This window comes from Chlorocebus sabaeus, chromosome 18, assembly GCF_047675955.1.
Source record: "Chlorocebus sabaeus isolate Y175 chromosome 18, mChlSab1.0.hap1, whole genome shotgun sequence".
Taxonomy (NCBI): Eukaryota; Metazoa; Chordata; class Mammalia; order Primates; family Cercopithecidae; genus Chlorocebus; species Chlorocebus sabaeus.
In genome coordinates, this window is record NC_132921.1 from 16,650,790 (window position 1) to 16,676,981 (window position 26,192).

The 26,192-nt window shown below is 37.4% G+C and overlaps 1 protein-coding gene across 2 annotated transcripts in view; it reads right to left on the minus strand.

Moving 5' to 3' along the window:
• Positions 1-21,763, minus strand: part of SERPINB7 (serpin family B member 7) — a 28,014-nt gene extending 6,251 nt beyond the window's left edge. Inside the window, exons 1-6 of one of the 2 annotated variants that reach the window (XM_008013848.3) lie at positions 21,464-21,763; positions 14,638-14,823; positions 6,406-6,456; positions 5,563-5,679; positions 2,769-2,886; positions 404-546 (exon numbers count right to left, since the gene is read on the minus strand). In XM_008013848.3, coding sequence (XP_008012039.1) covers positions 404-546; positions 2,769-2,886; positions 5,563-5,679; positions 6,406-6,456; positions 14,638-14,805 — 597 coding nt within the window. In that variant the 5' untranslated portion in view covers positions 14,806-14,823; positions 21,464-21,763. Of the gene's footprint in view, positions 1-403; positions 547-2,768; positions 2,887-5,562; positions 5,680-6,405; positions 6,457-14,637; positions 14,824-19,353; positions 19,421-21,463 lie in introns of those variants that run through there. The other variant, XM_008013849.3, reaches the window with a different exon arrangement.
• Between the last annotated feature and the right edge of the window lie 4,429 nt (positions 21,764-26,192).

A 26,192-nucleotide genomic window follows, 5' to 3' on the forward strand; every position in this document is an offset into this window, starting at 1 on the left:
ACATTTCCTACTGTGACTCGGGAAAATCATTGATAGTAAATGATTTTAAGTGCAGACCCCATGGTTAAAATAATGAAAAATGAAAAATACACTTTTGTCATATGTTTTCTTATAGGTCTCCAATTATAATATCTTAAGACACATTCATGCCACTTCTTTCAATTTTGAATGTATTTTAAAGAATACCAATTTACAAGACACCTTTGGCGATGTTTCATAGCCTGCATGACGGGGAAAATAGAAAGTTTGCTTTGTCAAGCAACTGACCATACAATATTGGTAATGCAAAAGAAGAAATGAGTTAAAAACGGTGAATCCAGAGTTTACTATGTAACTATCACAGTCCTGCAAAGGAATACTATTGAGGAAAAATTCTAAATTAAACAGGAGATTGACAACATACCTTGGGAGATTTGAAACGGCAATTTGTGGTTTCACTCCTGGTGAAGGCTGATTGCCACTTGCCTTTGAAGTACACAGCGTTCACCAGCACCATTACAGCAGATGAGCTGATGCCACCGTCACCAATCACGTTCTTGATTTTGCCTTTTGGAAAAAAAAAAAAATTGAGGGGAGAAAGGTTTATTTTAATATGATTTTTAAAATGATTTAAAAGACCATTAATTGGTATGAAGTTTTTTTCTTATCACATAATAACACCAATAAGAATATTAAGAATAACCTATGAGCAATTAATGTGTCCAGCACTTTCTAAGCCCTTTAGATGCAATCTTTGGTTTAATCCTCACATAATCCCTGTGAGGTAGGCACTATTATTGTTTCCATTTCCTGTTGATGAAGTTAACGCACAAAGAGATTAAGACACACAACAAGAAAATGATAGCAATAGGATTCCAACCCAGGAAGACAACCCCAGAGTCCCTGCTCATAGGTACCAAAATGCCTTTACTGCATTGACTAGGTCACCTTTTGCTACTACAGTACTTCAATCCATTGAAAGGGTAATGCCCTCCTTCATTCCACAGTAACGAGATTTTTGCTGGACGCTATGCACTATTCTGCATATTTGAATTACAAATGTGAAAGACATAGCCTGTGCCATCATTGAGCTCCCAGTCCAGCACAGAAGCGTCAACATCCGAAGAGCAGTTGTAACCCACCAGTAACATCGAGGTCTGATCTCAGTGCACTGTGAGAGCACAGATTAAAGGCACCCAACTTTTTCTGTGGTTATCTGCTTTAGCTGAAGGACAGTGGGGAGCAGGGAGAGCTTCCATAAAGCAGAGACTATTTATTCAAAGGCACAGAAGCCTGGAAGGGCAAGGTGTATCTGTCAGGGAGAATAAGTTAGCAAGATTGGAAGCAAGGGCCTGATAATGAAGAGGCTTGAATGTCTGGTAAGAATTTTGTATTATTTTGAAGGTGATGGAAAATAATTGCTCAGGATTCATTGAAAGACAAGAAAGGTCATGGTCATGATGAATCTGATTTGCCTTTCAAAAGGATGGTTCTGGTATTGTGTAGAGGATGTGGGCTTCAAGACCTGGGTAGGGTTGTTTAGAATACTGGCAACATTTTAAAGGGTTTCCTCAAATAAATGTTGAGTACATACGCTTATGAAAAACTAGAGTAATTATGCATAGATTTGCACGAGAAAGGAGGACAGAGAAATAACTACTCTAAATAGAAAAAGTTGTTAGCAATCTGATACCCTTATATTAAATACTAAATAGAATCCCACCTAGCTTTTAGAAAAGGAATAATTACATAGTTTCTCTTGATTTATAAGTGTTATATTTGAAACATGTAATGGCTAAACATCAAAGTAACCCACTATGAATATAATGAGGAATGAATGAATAAAAAGAAAGTTTATACACTGCATTCTTAGTCCCAGGACTAAGTGTATGCTGCTGAAAGTTTGCATTTAAAGTGCAAGATATATTTAGCTCATGTTTCTGAGGCACAGCTAGGCTCAGTAAATGCAGGTACAATGTTTAGAGTACAAATCAAGGCCAGCCCTTAGGTAATGAAACAACTAGTAGCTTTGGAATTGGTTGATGAACAAAGCAAGGATTAATAAATTTCTTTATTTGCTTTGCACTAAACCAGAACATTAGCTGGAATTCAGTTTTTAGTTGTGACAGAGACTTACCAATAAAGAGCTGTACTTTTTCTGGAAGGTACTACCTTTGTTACATAAATTATTTTGGTAATTAAAGAACATTTTAAAATAAGAGATATACTATACATCCTTGGAAAAAGCAATGTTATGAAAATATATTTCTTTGACGGTAGAATGTTATAACTTGAATAAGATTCGGTCCATAAAGGAATAATAAAGTACGAAAATCCACCCTATCTTTCAAAAATAGGTTGATTATTAAATGAAATGCTATGCTCTGGTCATTGAAAATAGTAATGTGGTCATTGAAAGTAATGTCAATAAAATAATAACTTAGTTTTTGTTCACTAACTAGGGTGAGATATTGAGGTCAATTTATCAAATTAACTCAGCTTGTTATTAATTTATGAAATGGTCACAATAATATGTTTGTCCTGAAGGTTTTACCAATGAAATGAGAAAATGTAAAAGACTGAACTTCTGAAAAGTGCAAAGCATTCAAATTATTCAAATTATTCAAAACCACATTGCAGACAAATACTAAAGCAATTTTAAGTGGCAGCAATCATTACTTTGAACTAGGAGCTCTTCCATGTGTGTACAAAAGACTCCCAGCTTTTGTTCTCAGTATTAACGTATAACTGACAAATCTTGTAGAAAAATAGGGTATTTCAATACTCACCATGTGTTTCACTTTCAACCCACTTATTAATTTTACGTCTAGTGTCTTCTAAATGATTTGTAAAGTCAACTCGCTCCACTTTGGCATCGTATAATTTTTCGGCACAGTCAATGTAGTCCTACAAAGAATACACGTCTTGTATTTACAAATCATCACCAACTAAGTCTATAAGAAATGTATTTTTGAACTTTTTATTTTCACTGCTTTATTCAAAGGTTCAACTCTGCCTCAAAGATAAGTATGTAAATATAGGGATATATGGAAATTGGGCTGGAAGGGGATCTGGTGAATTTGAAGTTGAATTTGTACAGCAAATACTCTGTTTAAACTTAAGTTTATCTGAAATGGATTTGAGGAGGCTAATAGAGAATAGATAACGTCCACCCTTTTACCACTGCTTTCTCGTATTAAATAACTCAATAGCCTCCTAACTAGTCTCCCTTACCTGTGTCATCCCTTCCTACTGCAAATTTTTCAAGGCTACGTTATTGCACTCAAGACAAAGCCCAAGCCCTTGAACCTTGCCGACAAGGCTCTGCTGATCCCCACCCTGCTTACGTCATAGCCACTTTCTCCTTAGTCTGCTCTTCCACCATACCACATTCGTGACAGTTTCTCAAAAATGCCATGTGTCATCTCTTACTAGAGGTGTTTGAACAACGTTCCTTCTGCCTGAAATGGCCCATATACCTCATGATTATGTCTTACCCATTTTCTAGTTCCAAGTATGGCTGTCTGTCCTTGACAGATATCTTCTCTAGATTCCACGTACATTTTCTTTCTTTTTTTTTTTTTTCTTTTTTTGAGATGATGTCTCACTCTCGTCCCCTTGCAGGCTGAAGTGCAATAGCGCGATCTCGGCTCACTGCAACCTCTGCCTCCTGGGTTCAAGCGATTCTCCTGCCTCAGCTTCCCAAGTAGCTGGGATTACAGGTGCCTGCCACCATGTCCGCCTAATTTTTGTATTTTTAGAGGTGGGGTTTCACCATGTTGGTCAAGCTGGTTTTGAATTCCTGACCTCAGGTGATCCGCCCGCCTCAGCCTCCCAAAGTGCTGGGATTATAGGCATGAACTACCGCGCCCGGTCCCACCTACAGTTTCTAACAGTCTGTTTACCTTGATTTTTTTCTTAACAGCTGTTATCATAATACATCCTTTTTACCTTTGAGATTGTCTGAGTCCTTCACAAAACAGCAAATTCTGTAAAGTTAAGACTATATATGCCTTGCTTATGATTTTATTCCTAGTACCTAGCACATTGCCTTGGACATAATAGTTGCCTAAGAAATACTTGCTGTTTTTAATTTTAAAAAAGTCATAATGATCTAATTTATCAATACATTAGTAATTCAACCAATATACACATATATATCTTTGTGGAAAGATGTTCAGAATTAGAAGAAAAAGATGTATTATGAACCAGGTATTGTTAGTGGATTTCCTATTAAAGTTTATAGGATTTTCATCCTAATAATGAAGATTCACTAGTTGTCCTTTGTCTATCCACAGGATAAGACTAGCTCTCTAATGCAAGCTTTGTGTGTGATTTCCTTGGATACAGCTCTTTTCGTCTACTGATTAATTCATTCTTCTATCCACACATCCATTCATCCATCCACTTTGACACAAAGAGTAGTTTTTGACACAAAAAGTAGTCCATGGCCCAGAAAGGTTGATACGTGTAAGAGATTGATACATGCAAGATGTCAGCAAGGAATAAAGATAACAGTTGGAAGGGACAGGATAGTTACATAGATGTTGCTATTCTCTACCACTTCCAAGAAACTCAGACCAGACATAGGGGCTCATGCCTGTAATCCCAGCACTTTGGGTGGCTGATGTGGGCAGATCACCTGAGGTCAAGAGTTCGAGACCAGCCTGGCCAACATGGCAAAACCCTGTCTCTACTAAAAATAAAAAAATAAAAAATAGCAGGACATGGTGGCACATGCCTGTAATCCCAGCTACTTGGGAGGCTGAGGCAGGAGAATTGCTTGAACCCGAGAGGCAGAGGCTGTAGTGAGCCAAGATTGTGCCAATGCACTCCAACCCAGACAACAGTGCCAGACTCTGTCTAAAAGAGAGAAAGAGAGAGAGAGAGAGAAAGAGAGAGAGACTCTACAAGAGCTAGAAGCCACTAAGCATTTATACTTTTTTGAAAAGTCCAACTAGTATGTCATGTTGATCTCCTTCTAAGACTTGTCTATGTTCTTAAAAAATACAAAAAACTTAAGCGACATAAAAAATAAAATTTGGCCAGGCAAGATGGCTCATGCCTGTAGTTCCAGCAATTTGGGAGGCTGAAGCAAAAGGATCACTTGAGCCCAAGAGTTCAAGACCAACCTCAGGAGTTCAAGACCAACCTGGGCAACATAGAGAGAACCTTTCTCAACAACAGAAAATTTAGCTGAGCATAGTAGCATGCACCTGTGGTCGCAGCTACTCAGGAAGCTGAGGTGGGATTACTGCTGGAGCCCAGAATGTGTTTCCTGCCATGGACACCCCTAAATGGGCTGACTGCTCCTCCATTCCATTTACAGCTCGACATCCCTACCAATGGACACATTCTCTTCTGTTTTGAAGCCTGTCAATCTAGTGAACCTGAATATGTAGATTAATTGGGTAAAAAGTTGAACTTTGGAAATGGTGATATTTTCAAGACATCTGAGAACATAATAAGTAGCAACGAGAAACAAAACCATCTTTGTATGACTCAGTAAAAAGACACAAGCCTTTGTTCAGATAATGGATTTAACAAGATTCAGGTCCTTCTAACAGAGGCAGTTTCACCTACCTTATGAAAGCCATACACTTTTTCCGCAAAAAGACCATTCACAATGCTGAGATCATAATCCTTGTGGGATGCATTTATATCAGAAAAAACTCTTTTCAGTTGAGACTGGAGCCCTGGCTGTTATTAAAAAGATGTATAAAAATTTAATTTTGGACTGCAAAGATATGCATAATCTCATTTACACATAAAATAAAACATGCATATTATACCATAAAAGAATTTTTAAAAATACTTTAAAAACAGCAAACAAGGCCACATACATCTATGTCTTACCCTTTCTCAAAATAGTGTCTGTGATCAAATGAAATAATTTACTAAATACTTGGCCTTAAAATAAAATTGTTAACAGAAGATAATGATTTTGCATAATATATATATTAAATAATTAATTTTACCAATGTAAGTTGTCTATGAATATACAAAGAAAAAGGCAAAACATTTAACGTCATCCTTTCTTGCCAAAATATGGCCAATATGTAAATAAAATGTTAGTAAATTAATAAATAACAAGTAAATTATCAAAAATTCTACTTGAAAAATCCACAATCTGGAAATCTGAATAAAGTATGTTTCTTAGCTTTGAAAGGAGAGTTCCACATTCTCCAACCTCCATCTCTTGGGCTCAAGCTAACCTCCCCCCATAACCCCCCAAGTAGCTGGGACTATAAGCTAATTTTTGTATATTTTGCACAGATAGGGTTTTGCCATGTTGCCCAGGCTGGTCTCGAACTCCGGGGCTCCAGTGATCCACCCACCTCAGCCTCCCAAAGTTCTAGTATTACAGGCGTGAGCCCCTGCACCTGGCTCACCATCTCTTTTTCTAAAAGAACGTATTGTCTTTACCTGACTATTAGAAGAGTTTCCATATCCTGAAGCAGTGTTAACGTGAAGCACCTGTAAACAGGGCACAAAGAAAGCAATCATTAGAATCAGAGGTTACGAGAACAGTTTGCAAGAGGTTTTAAAAATAAAAATATTATTTCCCAATAAATGTGTCTAATTGCCATTCCAAGTTCATTAGTGTCTTAAAGCTGATTCTCCCCATGACTCTGAATGCACATCAACAGGCATACTTGGTTTTAATTTTTATTGCATTTTCTTTCTTTACCACAACTTGATTTTCTCTTAGGTTTACCAGGATTTTGGAATCTGTGTCAATTTACATAAATGCTATAGTGACATCGCTTCCGATTAAATCATGCTTGTCCGGTAGTCAGTCCACACACGGATGTTAATGCCTCAGTGCACAGCTCTCCCAGTCTGACACTGAATGAAAAGCATATTTCAGCAGCGGAACTCTACAGTTTTCAATATAGTCAGTGAAGTGTGACCACCATCTTCACTGTACAATGGTGTAACTCAGAATACCTGTGGACTGGCCGGGCGCGGTGACTCACACCTGTAATCTCAGCACTTTGGGAGGCCGAGGGGGGCAGATCATGAGGTTAGGAGATCGAGACTATCCTGGCTAACACTGTGAAACCCCGTCTCTACTAAAAATACAAAAAATGAGCCGGGCGTGGTGCCCCGTGCCTGTTGTCCCAGCTACTCGGGAGGCTGAGGCAGGAGAATGGCGGGAACCCGGGAGGCGGGGCTTGCAGTGAGCCGAGATCGCACCACTGCACTCCAGCCTGGGCCACAGAGCGAGACTCCGTCTCAAAAAAAAAAAAAAAAAAAAAAAAAAAAAAACCTGTGCACTATTTTGTGATTTATGGAATGAATAAGCCTCTTTCTGAAGTGACTGGGCAGCTATAATTTTAACATTTGGGCCAATACAAATTAGGTCATCAATTCATGTGTTAATTTAATATTTATTAAGTTTTACCTACCAGATTTTCCTCTTATTTTTTGTAATTTTGGAATCATGAAACCTATCAACATTTCCTACCAATGATTATTCCTACATTTCTTGAAATGTCATTTTACGTAAAAAAGCACTGTTTTACTTAAATAAGCTCTAAAACTCTATGTCATCATCATTTTTTAAAAAATATTTATTTTTATTATACTTTAAGTTCTGGGGCACATGTGCAGAATGTGAGGTTTTTTACATAGGTATACACGTGCCATGGTGGTTTGCTGCACCCATCAACCCATTATCTACATTAGGTATTTCTCCTAATGCTATCCCTCCCCTAGCTCCCCCAACCCACTGACAGGCCCTGGTGTATGATGTTTCCCTCCCTGTGTCCATGTGTTCTCACTGTTCAACTCCCACTTATGAGTTAGAATATGCAGTGTTTGGTTTTCTCCTCCTGTGTTAGTTTGCTGAGAATGATGGTTTCCAGCTTCATCCATGTCCCTGCAAAGGACGTGAACTCATCCTTTTTTACGGCTGCATAGCATTCCATAGAGTATATGTACCACATTTTCTTTATCCAGTCTATCATTGCTGGGCATTTGGGTTGGTTCCAAGTCTTTGCTACTGTGAATACTGCTGCAATAAACATAGGTGTGCATGTGTCTTTATAGTAGAATGATTTATAATCCTTTGGGTACATATCCAGTAATGGGATTGCTGAGTCAAATCCATATGAACATTTAAAAATCTTTCTTTCTCTCCTTCCCTCCCTACCCCATGTTTTACAGAGTTTTCAACATGTAGAGCTTCCGCTAACTTTCAGCTTATTGAGAGTACAAACTCATAAATAGAATTTGTACTATCTCTAATATTTGATATTATCCCTTATATTTCTGTCTGATTGTTTATAACTACATGTTGTCTCACACAAAGGCCGCACTGTACAAATTTAGTTAAGGTAGTCATTTGTACCGACCAAATTTAAAAACTATATTTTGTGTATCAGGCATAATTTTGACCATATTAGTCTGATAGAGGATTTTCTCACAGCAATGTATATACAGAATAACACTTATTAAATGCTTCCTCCTAAAGCTGATTGTTTTTAATCCCACCATCATTGCGCGCATCAACCTCACCGTGGTAGCTTCTGACAAAAGAAGAGAACTTTTCAGCACTTGCCCCCTCTGTTCCTTTAATTCAAAATTATTTTACCGAGGTTTATAAAATTTAAAATGTGTTGAATTTGGATATTTTTATATTAAGTGGGTTTAAAGAAAAATTTGTTAAATTCATAATATAATAAAACTGGAATGCTTAGTATTTTTCAGTTTAGAAACGTCCACACTTACAATAAAGTTCAAGACGTCATTGCAGTTATTAAGTTGTAGTTTGCATCACCTAATTATTTACAAGTGATTTTTATTTCAATAGTGACTATGCATGGCACGTTTTCACCTATGGAAGAATTCAAAATTCAAAATTTTGAACTAGGACCTCCAGCGACTGTGTAACAGAAACCCTTGAACAATTCCAGTTCAACAGCCCATGGGAACATCAGCATTTGATTTATAGAAGAGCTTTCTTAGTCTTTAGATCTGTAGATTTGATAAACTGTCACTGTGAGCCTATGGTACTGAAGGACCTGTCATACCAGTCTACAAGAACATCTATGCATGTTATGATAAAGAAAAGACGATGAAAACATAAGAAGTCTTTTAATCTTCAACCTTTCACTATATTTTGAGAATCTTGCATCTTTGCAACAACTCTACTTGAAAATAGAATAAGCTCTTGGCCAACGTGGATTTTTAATGACTTTAAAAATATGGCAGTTATCTCTTCCCAATTGAGAGAAAGAATTCAGAGAGAAAGCATGCTGGGTACTTTGTATTCTTAAACAATCCTGCCTCAGTTTTTAAGTCAATTTTATTGTGGCTGCGACTTCATTGGTGAACAGTGGTGACCAGTGGGGTTAGTCACTTGCCACTAGGAAAGGAAGATTCAACAGGGACCTTCCACTCCATGGAATTATTTATTTGGGCTGCTACAAGAAAGGAAATAAAAGCATGTATCTTTATACTTTGGACTATATCATTATAATTGTTTCATCCTATGTCAGAAAATACATGAAGTTTGTCTCTAAGGGCTCCCAGAATGAAAAGTTTCAAATGAAAGTCATCACTGTCCATCATCTCAGTATAAGATGGAGAGAGATAAGCAGTGACCGGCTGGAACTTAGGTGGTCCCTTTGTATCCTTCTTTCCTAAAATGAGGGGTCAGGAGTTGATGGGACCAGCTCGTTAATCTTTGAAACAGTTCAAGGAGGAAAGTTTAACCAGTAAATGCTGAGAACATATTGGAAGTCATATTTGATTATGAGATAATGTCTTAAGCAAAATATACATGGCTATGTAAATTTATATAAATATAAGTTATAAAATATAATTTGACTGATATCTACTCTTCAAAGTTTTAAACCTACTCATTACAATCATGCATCACTTAACTACGCAGATTCTTTCTGAGAAATGTATCATTAGGTGATTTTGTCATTGTGCGAATGTTACAGTGTGTACTCATGCAGACTCAGATGGTATGGCCTACTACACAACTTGGCTACATGGTATGGCCTATTGCTCCCCAAATACAAACCTGTATTGCGTGTTACTGTACTGAATACCATAGGCAGTTGTAACACAATGGTAAATATCTGTGTATGTAAATACATCTAAGAATAGAAAAGGTACAGTAAAAAACTGTATAAAAGATGAAAACTGGCAAAACAGTATAGGCCCTTACCATGAATGGCACTTGCAAGACCGGAAATGGCTCTGGGTGAGTCAGCCAGTGAGTAATGAGTGAATGTGAAGGCCTAGGATGTTACTGTATATCACTATAGACTTCACAAGCACTGGACACTTAGGCTACACTACATTTATGAAGAATAATTTTGTCTTCAATAATAAGTTAACTTTAGCTTACTTTAACTTTTTTAGTTTATAAACTTCTTATTTTTAAAAAACATTTTGATTCTTTTGTAACAGCACTAGGCTTCAAACACAAAGACATCGTACAACTGTACAATTATATTTTTCTTTATATTCTTATCCTATGAGCTGTATTTATTTAATTTTTTAACTTTTTAAGCTTTTTTGTGAATAAGTAAGACATAAACACTTTAGCCTAGGCCTACACAGAGTCAGGATTGTCAATATCACTGTCTTTTTCCTTCACGTCTTGTCCCACTGAAAGGTCTTTGGAGCATTAACACGCATGGCACCATCATCTCCTACGATAACAATGCCTCCTCCTGGAATCACTCCTGAAGGGTCTGTCTGAGGCTGTTTCACAGCTAACTGAAATTTTTGAGCATCAACATGACACAAGTGGAACATTCCACACGTGACCTCATGTGATGTGTCACGGTCAAAATTTTGTTTCATTTAAAAAAAAGATTTAAAATTTGTATAAAATTACCTTCGTGCTATATGTATAGGTTGTATACGAAATATAAATAAATTTCATGTTTATACTTGGGTCCTATCCCATCTCATGTATAAACAAATATGCTGAAATCTAAAAAAAAGAAAAAAAAATTCCCAAAAGGGAAAAATTCCAAAATCCGAAACACTGGGTCCCAGGCATTTTAGATAAGGGATAGTCAACCTGCAGTAAATATGTATGTGTGATAAATATTAGATACAACTTCAAAGGGTTTGTTTATCACAATTCTTCCTCTTCTTACTTTTCTTATCTAATTTTTTGGTGTTTCTATCTGAAATACAAAGTGTGCTATACTTTCATGTTCCCTCATGTGCTTATGTAGGGAAATCAGAATTTTTGTTTCTGATAAGTGGTTAATGAATTCAGATGACGGCAATGAGGAAAATCATGGGTCTATACAGTGTAAGCAATTTCAGGACATTTGGATTAAGGATTTTTACAAAAAAGGATACTATGAATCATCCTTGGGCTTCTACCTGTATATTCATGCCAAATTATAAAATTATTATTTCTTCTTACAGAGTGGTAGAATAAGTAATATATATTAATGATTATTTTTAAATGCTTTTTGTAAAACTCGGTTGCATTTTAGAAAATTCAAATTTATAAACTTTTAAATAAGATTATAATCCAAACATATGACTTCAGAAAAATACATATGTATGTGTGTATATATATTCATAATGTATTTCAATGGAAATATCTTGTGAGAGAGAAGAAAGTCCAAACATATGACTCTCATACATATGTAATCCAAACATGTGTAATCTAAACTATATATAATATATAAAATAATGCGTTTCAATGGAAATGTGTGTGTGTGTATGTATGTATATATATATACACGTATGTGTATAATGAATTTCAATGGAAATGTCTTGTGAGAGAAGAGAGGAGCGAGTAGCTTACGAAATGGGAAAATCACTTTTTAAAACTTTTATATTCAAACATTATAAGAAAGAACAGCATTATTAGAGCTAAAAATGAAAAAAAAAAAAGGGTCAGTCTGAACCCATGACTTGGTCAGTAAATACGCTTTTCCAGCTCTTTCACTCAAATGGTGAGCAGCTTTCATGGCACTTCAACTGCATTGAACCTCAAGCACACTGATTCTTGACTTTAATCGAGTAAACATATATATTTACTCTATAATATATATTCAATAGAGTAAATGAGCCAGAGTTTCATGAGGAATAGCTGAGCTCCTCTTGGAGCCAAGATAACTCAAGATAAGCCCAGAACATCTTGTCAGAAAGCAAAAATATTGTAAAGTTATTGGGAAGGATTGTTTAAAAAGATTGGGTTAAAGAGATATCTACTGGCCCAGCTATGACACTTTGAGCATCAAAAGGAAGAAGAAACACAGATCCATGGGGATGCTTAAAAGAGACACACAGTTGGAAGCCATAAATTGAGTCTGGATTCATCTAAAATAGAAATGTGTGATTCATGGTGACAAGGTTCGAGTGTTGCAGTGAGAAACAAACTGAGGCAGGGGAGAAGCTGAAAATTAATTTCCTAAAAGACATTTACAGAGGATTAAAAGTGTGCACAGATAAATTAGATGAATGCTTTTGTGTCACTAGTTGCCTTTTCTCCTCTTACATATTTTTTCATGCAAGACCATAATAGTAAGAGTTATAAAAAGTCACACATGAGAGTAATTGATGAGGCAGCAAAGAGTACAGAGCAAACTCCAGCAGAACAGTAGCTCTCTCAGTTCCCCATGACTCATGAGCTGTTGACCCTGGCCCACCAGGCATGAGGTGCAGGGCAAGGAGACCTCAGAAGGTATACCAGACAGGATCTGAAAGATTGCCCCTCACATGAAAGCACACAGTAAGTAAAAGCGGTGTCTTCTGTGGCATTAAAATCAAGCTTTAGTCATAGGCATGGTGCCCGCACATCATTGTCTAACACATTGAACAGTGACAACGGTAAGGTTTTTTTCTTTATTTGTTTTATCATCAAATCAACATCCTCTGTGCACAGGTGAGGACCCTAGTGCCCACAGAGATGAAATGATTTTCCCAAGGTAGGAACTTGGACCCAATCTTCGAACTCCCGGACCAAGGCTGTTTCCAAGATACCAAGTCATCTCACTTGGTTCTGAAACATTATGCATTTTTATGAATGAATACATTTTTATCTGTTGAATGTTTTTTAAGGGCTTTATATTTATTTATCAAAATACTGACTTGAAAATACTGAAGCTTCACAATGATGTACTCTGAGCTATAATTTCAGTTTGGTGGCTTCAGAGCAGTTCTCAACTGGAGACTGATTTTGCTTTTGAGAATATTCTTTGGAAATACCTGGAAATGTTTTGGGTCGTCATGCTGGGAGAGGGGTATGCTGCTGGTATTCATTGATGAGAGGCCAGGGATGCTGCCAAACGTTGCATAGGACAGCCCCTCACAACAAAGATGTATCCAGCCCAAAGTGTCAGTAGTGCCAAAGGTGAGAAGACCAGTTGTAGAAGATCGTCCTAAGTTTGAATCTCAGGTCCGCCATCTACCAGCACGCAGTATGGTCACCCCTCCACAAAATCAGGATAATATTCCCACTTCAGTGTGTCAACGTGAATATCAAATAATATCATATTCTTAGGGCTTATCCCGGATCCTAAACACTGATAAAGTTCTCAGCAGACAGTTGTTACTAACATCTCATTGAAGTACAGTATCCTATGTTCTAGGTTGTAAACCACTCTAGTGCTTGAAAAAATGGCAGTCTAAGACTCTGTAGTTGTTCTCTAGCAATTAATATTTACTAAGCTATCCAGATAAAGGAAGGAATTATTCTAGCTTAAATTATCTACACAAATGATTTTCCATACGAACTGAGGTATGACAGGTTACAACAGGTACCAGATTCCTCTGGCAAGCCCTTCTGAACTAAAATAGTGGCAGGAATAGTGCAGCAAGGAGTGGGCACGAGGAGGTGGGGGCAGAAAGGGATGACATCAAGGCCTCTGCATGCAGCCCGGACTTGGCATCTCACCTGCTGTTGAGCTACTGAGTTTCAGTGGCAATTTTCTGAGAAGGGAGGGAAACCTTGACCATTCTACTTCCCTGTAAAGTGCACCCAGAGCTCTGTGCAAGGGTGTGTTAATAAGCACTCCCTGAAGGTGGTGGTGAAGGTGGTGATGATGACAATGCGAGGACTATTCAGGTACACTACTATTATCTGGAATGTACTATGATGTTATTTGTGCCCAGGTAACAAGTCCTGAATCTGGGACGTCATTGGAATCTCCTTCTAACTCTCCTATCTCAACCGTGTCTACGCAGGCAGTGGTTCTCAAACTTTCAGGTGCACCTGGAGAGCTCATTAAAACCCAGAGCGCTGGGACCCACACCCATAGTTTCTGATTCAGTACTTCTGGGGTAAAGCCCAAGCATTTGCATTTCTAACGAGTTCTCCAGGCGGTGCTGATGATCCTGGTCTGGAAAACACACTTTGAGAACCACTGCACTCAGGGAAAACATCAAAGGTGCAGTGCTTGGAATATTTCTGCTACCTCTTGGCTCAAAAACAAGTGCTGCAAGCTGTGTGCTTTCTTCACACCCACAGAGGGCCTCGTGGAGATGTGTGAAGATGTGACACCTTGTGCCCTCATGATGAGACACCTCGTGGAGATGTGTGAAGATGTGACACCTTGTGCCCTCATGATGACCTCCATTAACATGGGGACCACTGCAATGAAATGTTCTTGTGGGAAAAATAATTTGTCCCAATGATGAACTGCAAAAGCTGAGACTGACCTTATCAATCTGAGAGACACAGTCACCTCGAGCACCCAAGCGGACCAGGGCCAGGGCAGCGAAGAGGCTCAGAGAAGAAAAGAACACATTTCCATTTCCTTGATTATCATCCATCTCTCTGAACAGGTTGAAGCAAAACTCTGCATTTGCTGCAGCAAGGGAGGCCATTGTGAAATGGACTGCAGCCTAGAGGACAATGAGAAAACGAAGTTAGTTCCTGGTACATTTTCTAGGAATATCATATTTTTAGATTTATCTATTTTTTATAATGTAAAGCTTCATTTTTTCAGCCTTGGAGGTAATCGTCACATAACTCTAACAAAAAGGGAAAAGTGCCCTTGGCCCAGTATCCTTGTCACTAATACCCTAAAACTCTCTCTTCTCGTTGGTGGACATTTCTATCCTCAGTGGCCTGTGAGTGGCCTGTTTCCAACCCCCAAGCAGACACATTCATGGAGCTCACTATTTCTCAAATCACCCCAGATTTCTGAACTGAAAGAGAGCAAAAGTAAATATTACAATATTACACAGTCTATTTGAGGCACTATAGCCTTTGCTTTCTAAACCCTCTGTAATTCAAAGCAATGTTAAATTTTTGAGGTTTAACACATCATTTTTAATCCATTCTCTCCATATGGCCTCTGTAAATTCTTAGAACAATCATACATTCTACTTTTTTTTTTTTTCAAAACTGTCCTAATTTTAAGTGTTATGCATCATTGGTCCTGTAAGTGTATTAATTTGTTTAAAACCATTTTCTGATTTTTTTGGAATGCAAAATGTGATTATCGGAGTATGGATCAAGAACATGTACAAGACTTTTCAACACATAGGCCTATTTCTTGCCAGAGAACCCAGGGCGCAGTAGCAAATTGGAGATTGTCTTCAAATTCACGATGTTGTTTCTGAAATACAGAGGGCTGCCACCGCCATGGAATTCTTCAGGGATCCACTTGGGTAATTTTTTTTTGCAGAATTTCTCCACAACTCAAATTGATCTCAAAATCACAGTTGGGGTTGTTTCAGACTAAATGAACTTACATGAATTCTCCAAATTATTCCTCATGAATGTCTAATAATATTACATCTGATGGTGTGGCAGGTGCCAGATGTTGCAGATGCCAGGAGTCACAAACCCTTAGGAGACTTCATCCAAGTCTCAACCCTGTTGCTACTGTTGCTAGTAGTTGTGTGAACTGGGTCAAGTCTTTAATTTCTCTGAACTTCTAAGTTTCATCTTGTTCAGTGAGATGATCTATGTACAGGATCTAGCATAGTGATTCTCAACAGAAAATCATACTTCCTTGTACCTTTTGTCCCATAAGAAGAGCACACATAGGCATCTGGGGACTGGCATGCTGTGGGTGAGGAAGGGGGTCACAAGGAGGGAGAGCCATGCAGTCTGAAAGAAGAATATTCTAAAATTGCCATTGTGTTGGCTTTGTGGCAGTCGCAAATACTTAAGGCCTTTTAAATTGTGAATGAAATTATAAAATAAGTTTTTTAACTTTTATTATGTCAAATGGGAGTTTGAGTTAAAAAATAAAAAAAAAAACTTTTCTAGTACAATACGTGATCCAGAGTAGACATTCAATGAATTGAAGCTGCTGCGCTTACTATTTTCTGTAAAGTGGTAATGGCCTGTCCTGAACTAAAAGACAGCAAACGTTTCCAGAAAGAATGTCCCTGAGGGACCCATACTCTGCACTGTGGAATTCCAAGCACAGAGAACACCACCAAGGCATGACACCCTATATGATGCTGTTTTCCAGGGTCAAATTTAGCTATGTAGAATTCGTTATAAGTCATACTCCTCAGTTACACCCAGGCACATAAAGTGAGAAAATCATTCACGCCCCACGTATCTTTAAGAAAGAACACCTACGTTCTTTCAAAAGTCACCCAGAAAAAAAGTGTGTTGATTTTATATCTAATCCAAGTAATCCAGGGTAAAAAGCTGTGGCAATTGTGATTAAAGCTACAGGAGAAACAATGCCAGTTAGGGCTGGGTACACAGGATGGGAGTTGGCAGGAAAAGGACGGCTTTATACAGTGAGTGATACTAGCAGTGCCAAAGGCCCTCAAACTTTTAAGGGATTCAAATCATATTTTACACCTAAAAATAAGTATTCCTTCTAAAACATGAAAAAAAAGATCAAAATTAACAAGTTTACCATTAAATATCTGAAAATGAAATCTATGCTGATTTTTCTATTTAATTTAGTATTCATAAGAATTTCATTAATTTTAGAAGGAAATGGTGTACTGGATTCTCTCCATCCTAAAGGATTTCCAAGGCTTCATGCTGGTTGCTGAAAATCAGACAGTAGGTACATGAAATCAATTGTTCTTAGGAAAGTAACTTCGAAAGCAAAGTCATATTAATCCTTTCAAAGTATTTACAGTGAAAATTATATTTAGTAGAAGATTGAGTATATTGTAATGTTTTGATAAAATGTGAGCTAGAGCTTATAAAATAAGACCTGAAAGATTTTTAAATGACACTGTTCAGAAACGTGCTTGCACGGGCCAATGGGTGTCTGGAAGCTATCATATCCCAAAGTGCAAAAATACACTTTAAGGTACATTTTTCTTTGTTCACGTTCCAATTCTTCTTGTTGTTTTATAAATCATGCCTTACTCTTTTAACCTTTGGGGCAAAAAAACATTTTTATACTTTTGAATAGTATTCTTTAATCACTCTCTAAGGACCAATCACAAATTTTCACATTCTAAACTTTCAGGCATCCTATTTCCATGGTAAATTATTAATGAAACTATAATCTTATTAAAGAAAAGAGAAGCTACACAAACATGTGTTCGTTCAAGATACAGAGGACATAAATGTTTAGCTTAGGTAAGTTTTATGGCAGAGAAATCATACTAGAAAAAAAATCATGACACAGAGACATGAGCCAAGACATTCCTAGATAATTATAAATTCTCAAGTCATAACTCTTAAAATGATAGATGATACTAAATAGTATATACTTTAACATTCTTGTAGAGACATGTTCATGTATGTTTAAAATAAATACCAACAAGTATGTTCCATTTCACATAATTATTTGTATGATCTTTCTCTATGCAGGTGCACTGTTTAAGTTCCAGGAATAAAAGTAAGATTTGTTTCTCCTCATCTGACAGAAAGTCTGATTCTCATTGGCAAATAAACAATTATATTTAAGGCTGAACTGATTGTTTTACACACGAAAGTTTTCATCAGGTGACACATAAATAAAAATTAGCATGAGACCAAAACTGTGATTTTTCCTTTCACCTATAAATACTTTCACAGCAACTTGAATAGATTAAACATTAACAAAAAATAAACTAAGTTCAGGCAAGCCACCAACAGCTACCAATTGACTTGAGTCCCAGTTAAACAACTAAGAAAATCGAAAAGGAAAACAAATTGCATTAAACCTACCTAAGGAAGATGTCAGTATGACACTACCCAGTATTTCATTGTCTGGACATGGCAATGCAGGAAAGTTCTTTTCAAATTATAAAAGAACTTGGCTTTATAGTCTAATTTTGCATTTTGCTAAAAATATATTCCTCTGTGTCTTGCATAAATATTTTAGCTTAACAAACAAGCAAGCGATTAATTTATAATTTTAAAGTTAATATAAATTAGCAAGTACTAATGGATGTTTTTACATCCCAAACTTCAGACTTGAGGGTCTAAAAGTCCATGGCAGCCTGAAGCCTATTTGATTCCTTATGGCCTATTTTAATCTGAGAACGTTTTTATCCCTTTCATCCTGTAGCCAATATATTATTTGTGTCAAAACAACAATAAAAATAGATATTTTCTCACTAAAGTTTCTTTTTAAAGTTTAATTAAAAGCAAATGGTAGTTTTTAAATAATGCATAAGAAAATTCAGGCACAAAACACATTCAGTGAAACATGAAATTATGATACTATTTTATGTATCTAAACTTATTACACCTAACTGATAAATTATGTGCCTTAAATGCTTGATAAAAATATTATCTAGTCTTAGGATACTTTTGCCTGTACATAGAAAATTAATTATAGTTCACGATACATTATTTTTTAAAAAACTTTTACATTTACTGAATTAGGATATATATAGAGGAAAGAAATGAATAATCACTTGAATGTAATTAATTTTTATTCTTATCAATAAGTCAAATACGATGCTACACAGATACTGCTGGGAGAAATATTTTAAAATCTTTGTATTTCTTTTAAAAACATAGTTTCAAATTTTGATAAACCTCTAATCAAATTAGTATATTATGCACTTAAAGAGTTCAATTCTAATCTCAAAATTTAGTATATTCCAACCTATAATGCCTGAAATAAGAACACAGGAAATATAGAATCTAGATTTGCACATAATCCCCACTTATCTCTTCAAAGATGGAACATAAATTTTTCAGCTGTCATCCGATTCCCATGGCATTCTCCCATGACACCACTTAAATCAGTCATAGACAAGCTGTAAGGTGGAGAAGCAGACAAGAGGACCAGTATCCGATCTAGATATTGTTTATGAGTTTAATGTCTCAGACACAAAGTAACCAAGATTTCTCTCTCTCTCTCTCTCTCTCTCTCTCTCTCTCTCTCTCTCTCTCTCTCTGTGTGTGTGTGTATGTGTGTGTGTTTGTGTGTGTGTGTGGGTGTGTGTCTTTTTTCGAAGGATCTGGCCAGACTTTAAATTATGAACTTCAGAAATATTTACCTTACTGTCTTCATAGAGGAAGTTGGCCGCTGGTTGGGTGAGTCTGAAAGAGTTCCTTGCATTACTCTGAAATATAAAGCCTCTGATTCAGACACTCCCTACTTTTTTTTTTTTATGATGGCCATGATAGTTTTAAATAATGTCATTAAAATGAATATGTTCAGGTGCTTTATAGAGCAATTTAAAAGAAGTCTGTAGAATATTAGCTACAGCTCTAATTCAAAGTAGTCAAATATATATTTTTAATGAATCAAATTTTAGCATGAACTGTTATTTCATTTGATATTTAATATCACATAGTATTTTAATGTAGTAAATTTAGATATCCCTACATTAAGGCACAACTGGCACTTCCTACATGTGGAAATTCAATTACTGATTTTTGTTGTTGTTTATTTGATTCCGCCCTGCTCTGATTTTGGTGTTTGATGAACATGACTGAGCCCCACCTGGAATAATTCATATTCTGACATCTATAAATTCAACTATCATAGAGGAGTAGTACTGCAGTCCCAGAAGGTGAAGAAAGCAAAGTGCTATAGAATAGAGTGGGCCTTTTCTCATCCATAAAATAAAAATTCACACCAATTACATTTTCATGAGTACACACACACATATATATGTGTGTGTTGCTATTTATGTGTATAATCACCAGCATGGTATTTATGCTGTATTTGGGAAACATTGTATTTAAGGGAGGTAGGTGAGCTGTCCCTCTCAGGAGAAGTAGGGTTGTGCTTAGTGTTTCTGACTTTATCTTACACATTATTTCCCACAAGTGTTTGCCCATACTGCCTTTATTTTCATTGTATGGTTAATGCTAAAATTGAGTACGCTGACTGTTTGAAGCTCTCTAAGGTGAAGATGCTATCAGAGAGAGAGATGCATTAGATTATATTGAGCACATGGAGAGGGATATCTACCACCAACAGAAAAGAAATACATTAGTGATAGGAACTTAGAAACCAAACAAATATCCAAAAATGAGCAAATTTGATAATTATTAACTCCAGAGAAAGCTTACACTGTGAAAAGTATATCATAGTATACTTTATAGATCAACTGTGGATAAAGTTATCATAGTCATAATGATTTAAACCCCCCCAGTCCTCATTGGACGTCCATTGGGACCCACTTCTTTCCTTTGTCTACCCGAGCTTCTCACAGACCTTGGTTTATCTAGTATACCCAACAATTATGCTTCACACCGGCACATGGTCTTTCAGTTTGCACTATCTTAAGGCACACAAGAAGGTTTCTGAGCACAAAACTCTACCCTCATCTTCTCAAGACTCTCTGAAATCACCATGGCAGTAGCCATCACTTTCCACACCACTGATAGAAGTAAGGTTTAGAAGGCAAATAAATCAGGCACGAAAGAATACACACAGTAAGATGCCCTTCATTAAAAGATCAAACCAGACAAACTGTTCTTTTAAGGATGCTTACGTGGGTGGATAGACTAAGCCAAGGATATAACTGCTTTAGTTACCCCTAGTGGAAGGGGAGGTTTTGTTGGTAAAAGAATGGGGAGGGAGGTTTTAGAGGTTCTGGCAATGTTCCATTATTAAGTTGTATGCATCTATTGAATGCACCTTTATGTAGCCACATTATATTTCATTATTTTAAAACTCAACAACAACAACAGCAAGAACAAAAAACCATGAAGCCAAATGACCAAATGCCTCTGAGATAGAGTCATGACACATTGTGTATAACTGATAATTGATCTATTCCTGATAGCAGGTTTTGATGGACAATGGGATGGGACCCCAAGCCAAGGATACACAGGCGTCAGTGAAATAAAGAATGGGCTGCAAAATAAGTCCAAGACTGACTGACATGGCCCAAGGAAGAGACCAAGTGTCACAGTATTCTCTCCAGCAGAATTCAAACCCAAGCACATTTGTGTATGCTGATACGAGCTGCCCCACCAGAAAAGCATCCCTCCAAGGAGGCGACCTGGAGAGATTTCAGACCTCTGAGCATGATCATTGGCCATTTACATCTTCCTTGAGATTCGTTAGTGAACTTACCTCTCACTTATAACAGAAGATAAGAGCAATAATGCAGATCAAAAATTGGATAAGCAAATCAACAATGTACTCACGCTAGCATCTGATACCCAGAAGCAGTGATGGCAATCTGATCTCCTTTCTCTAGGTGATCGGTTCTCACTCACAAAGAAAATGTTTCCACACTTCTCAAGACTGTTCAGCCCTAGGTGTTTTTCCCCATACACTAAGGAAGGTGGTGAAGGAGAGCTTTGAAGGGAGCCTGTTTTACCACTACCTAATGAACCAAAGTCAGCATTTCTAGACAAAAATGTGTTCTAAAATTCTGAGAATTCAGTTTTAAAGGCTGTCCAAAAGTGCAGCCTGCACCCTGCACAGGCAGCTGCTTATTGATGGGTAGACCTGGCTTCTGGGATGGCTTCCCTATGACTCAGAGCACAGCACTGTCTCTCAAGAATCTTATAAGCATTTAGGTTTTGAACTATGTTTCAAAATAGTATCTGACTAAGGTGGTTGTTATGTGGTTCATTCAGTTTGTATGTGAATCAGATTTGAGGAGGCAATATTCCCATCTCTGTTTCTTATAATGACAATGGTTTTAACATAGCCATAAAAACAAATTTCAGAATCAACAGTATTTGTCAGCCCGGGTCAAAACATACTCTTCTGTGAGAAATGCACAAATAGACTAACTAGACATCAAATCAACTAAGACACAATAGCAGTGACAACAGTGACTTGGTGAGTTTAGGGTGCCATTTTATTGCAACTTGTCACTCATCTTATAGCCTAATTTCTTTCAACCCTATCCTGTGTAAATTTCCCTGGCATAATGATGTAAAATAGAATCTCACACAATGCTTTTTATCATTCTCTAATCTCATATTTTCATCTTGACCTCTAATCTTTTTAGCTGACTTCTCTGTACTGCTTTCCATCCTTCCCCCTTTTTCCCAATTTTCTCTGGCTTGGAATTTTCCAGAGAAACATTTGCCCTGTTAGTTATTGCACCTGGCTTCTCTAAATGCTTACCTGAACTGAGCAGCTTCAGATAGGAGCTGAAACTTGGTGTGTTCATTCATTCTTGTCATCCTGCCAGCCTCTCCTCCACCCTTCTGATCTGGCAATGGGAAGCCACGTCTGTACCACCCAGATCCTTCCTCCTATAATACAGGCTAGAGTTCGTTAAAGTGGGTTTGCGCTTTGAAAATTGGCCAGGTATAGGGAAAGGTATGTTGGGCCCAGTTGGTTGCCTACACCTTTGCCATCAGAACACACCACAGAGGGGCAAAAACACATTTCAGTTTCTGACTCTAGCCTCATGAGGTTGAGCTGTATGTTGCACCTACCTTCACCTACTATGCACGGAAGTGACTGCAAGCCTGGTCCTTCTGCCTGAGTGTTTTCAAAACAGCCAACATTTATCCAAGTAACTGGGTTCTCTGTTGTAAAAAGCTATTGGAATTAGAAGGTACCATCATCTTACACTTGCTCGCCTCTCAATTTTGTGCAGTTTTGCTTCTTTCCCAGGAGGGGGTCCTGTTAGCTTGTCCAAAATCGAATAGAGTAGTTATTGCTCACCTCCATGACTGTTTATGAGTAGTATAATCATAGAGAAAAGTAAAGTTGCAGATAATCCCTGAAATTTAATTTTGATTTAGCAGTTGTGATGAACTTTCTGAAGGAGAAGGTTGTTATTAATATGAAAAAAAAAATAAGCCTACAAATGGATTCCCTGTTCTCCGTATTCTAATTGCTGTGTTCATAGGCTGAATATTTTGAATCCCACATCCTTTCGATTTCTTACCTACTGAGGATATAAAGTACTTTAAAGTGGTGAAATGGTCAATAGGTAAAAAGCAAGTGACCCAAGTGACACACACCCTGGATAATCTTCTTGGAATTACCAAGAGTCATCCATAATTAAGGCTCTACTCACCATTGTTTTCTTCTTCACTTTAACTCAGACATCCCTCCCACTACTGTATTTGCAACAGTTGATTTACAATTAACCAGTCCCAAAGTGACATAAGTCTGAGAAGAAAGCAGTCATGTGGATTGGTGTGTTACATTAATTATTCTCCCTTGCCATACAACGATAATCGAAATTTCCATTGGCCTTGCCAGTTCATGCATATAGATGAGGAAACATGAATTGTAATAACCTACATTTTACTGTCTCTTGTCCTCACTTACCCAGGGCTGAAGCTTGCTAAGAAGTTTAAGGCTTCCCAAGGAAACAGATTTGTTCCTCAGCTGCAGCCACCACATGGGTCTTCTGTGCTTCTCTTCTCCTGCTCTGAGCCCTCATCAATGTTCTCAGTCTTCAGAGAGCACCAGTGTCTCTGCCAAGAATACTATTTCCGCATGCCCTCATAGACACCAAGCCACAGGGTTGGCATCATCACTTGGTCCCATGAAGAACTGAGAAGAAGAGCCCTTCCTCACTCTTTTGATACCAGGCACCTAGCAGGGAGGCTAATTGTCCCTGCATCTTCTATTGCTTGGCATCTCATCAATTCCAGTGGCAGATGCTTATCCTTGGGACCAGTTGAATAACAGAGACTCTTGTGTTTCCTCATTCACCCACCTTATCCATCATTACTCATACATTCTTTTTGTAGGTTCCTTGACTCAATTAAAATGAATGAGTGTAAGGAGACACTTTGTGAGGCTTCCAAACCATCATATCACCCAACTACTTTTCAATCCTTTCTACTATTACCACTAAATACTCTATCTGTAAATTTTTATATGAAGGCTTTGTCCAAAGTATTTCTCCCCTTTTCCCCAAATGAACCACTAGCCATACCTTCTCTCTAAAGGCATAATATAAAATAAATTTAAAATATCCACCTTTCCCATCAAAAGCCTTGAAAGTAAAACAAAGTGGTCTTATCTGGAGCCAAAGTTATTCTCTTCTCCAAAACTTAGGTGTCCTATAAAACTAGGGAGTGATTTTTAAGTAATTAGGGGATGGCCAACCTCAGCAACATAGCCAGACCCCATCTCTCTAAAAATAATAAATAATTATTATAATTAGGGGAAAGCACTGCCTTTTCACAAGTCATTCTCATGCTAAATCTAAAAGAGACATGATAATTTTCCACATAGATTTGATGTCACAACTGCCAATCTCAAAAAGGTTTTATTCATGGTAATTCTCCAGCTACCTAAACAACTTTTACCATTTTTTCAAGATTTGTTTCTTAAATTAACTCAAATTCAATACATGGGTGCCCACAATTATAAGGCTATATTCTAGATGCCAGGAGACACAAACTTCTTCAGTCCAAAAACCAAAACTTATTCCTATTTCTTTCCCATTGTGTATTATAGTGTCTGTTAAGATACTTGGGGCTTAATAAATGTTATTGAATTAATGAAATGTGCTAAGGTAAAACGAAACAAGTGATAGGACAGAAAGGCAAGCAAATGGAAGTGCTCCGGATGAAAGAATTGGAAGTGGGAGTCTTAAGTAAGCCTCACAAATAAGCTAGCATTTGATTTGGATCAGGGAAAATGAAGATGAGAAGCATCCCAGGGGAGAGAGAACAGCATGAGCAAATACCCATGGAATTAGTGTACATGATGTGTTCTGAGAATAGTTAGCAAATACCTAATAATCTGGCGTGGAGTGGTGGGGACACTGTAGGCTTGACTGTCTGATGATGATATCATTAAGAGACAGAGAATTCAGCAGGAGGACGATGAATGATGGGGAAAGAGGAAATAACAAGTTTGGCTTTGAATACATTGAAATTGAAATGCCCATAGAACATCCATTTGGAAAAAGTAGTTGAATATTTAAGCCTGTATATAAAAGAAGTGGCTGGTGATGAAGATGCTTGTTTGGAGTCTCTGACATTTAGATGGCAGCTAAAACCTTTGATGTGACTTCCAGACAGAGTCCAAAGCAAAAAAAGGAAAAACATTGGGAAGATTCCTTGAGAAATTCCCACACTAAAAGGATAGGCATAACAATAATCCAGACTTCCATAGAGACTTGGAAGGGCCAGACAACCAGCTGTGGCCAGAAATTCAATATGTGTAGAGGAGCTAAGTAGCAAGATTATGTAACTTTTCTATAGTCATAATTGAAAGTCCAAGAGCAAGGTAGAGAAAAATCAATGGTTAGGTTGCGAATTATGAATGCAGATGTGGTGGACTAGAATTCAGCATTAATGAGAGTGCAGTTGAAATAGTAGACCATGAAGACGAGCCTGGACAGTGCATAGTAAAGAGGTGGGCATGACCCTCCTCACGATCTTCCAGAGATTGTTTCAAGACCATGGATATCAACACATCAGGTTCCCACCCCCGAACTCTTGTAACTGATGAACATAGTGAGCCTTTATAGGCTGAATATAAAAGAAACTAAGAAGGCTTGCTGGACTTTAAGATTATAGACATCATTACACCGCGAGACAAGGTGTCATTAAGCATGTTTAATGGGAGGGTGGAGTACACAAAGGCTGTGATTGCAGGTAAAGAGCTCAGAATTTCAAAAGTGAACCATTTCCAAAAGATAAAAATGTCCAGGGGTGCCCAACAAAATGGAGTGCTGAACTGGTTAAATGGCTAGAGAGTAGATGGTATCCAGTGTGAACATTCAGGCCAGGGACAAGCTGGAAGAAAAAACTGAGGTACAGATGTCAAAATCCTCGACAATTCTGAAGGAAGAACTTGGAGCTTGGCAGGTAGTCATGACCAAGCTTGGAAAGAAGAAGCAGATGTAGATGTGTAGGGCTTCAAAGGAGGAAGAATAGTAAAAGAAAACGACAGAAAAATGACTTTAAAATGATGGCAAAGAGCCAGAAGAAA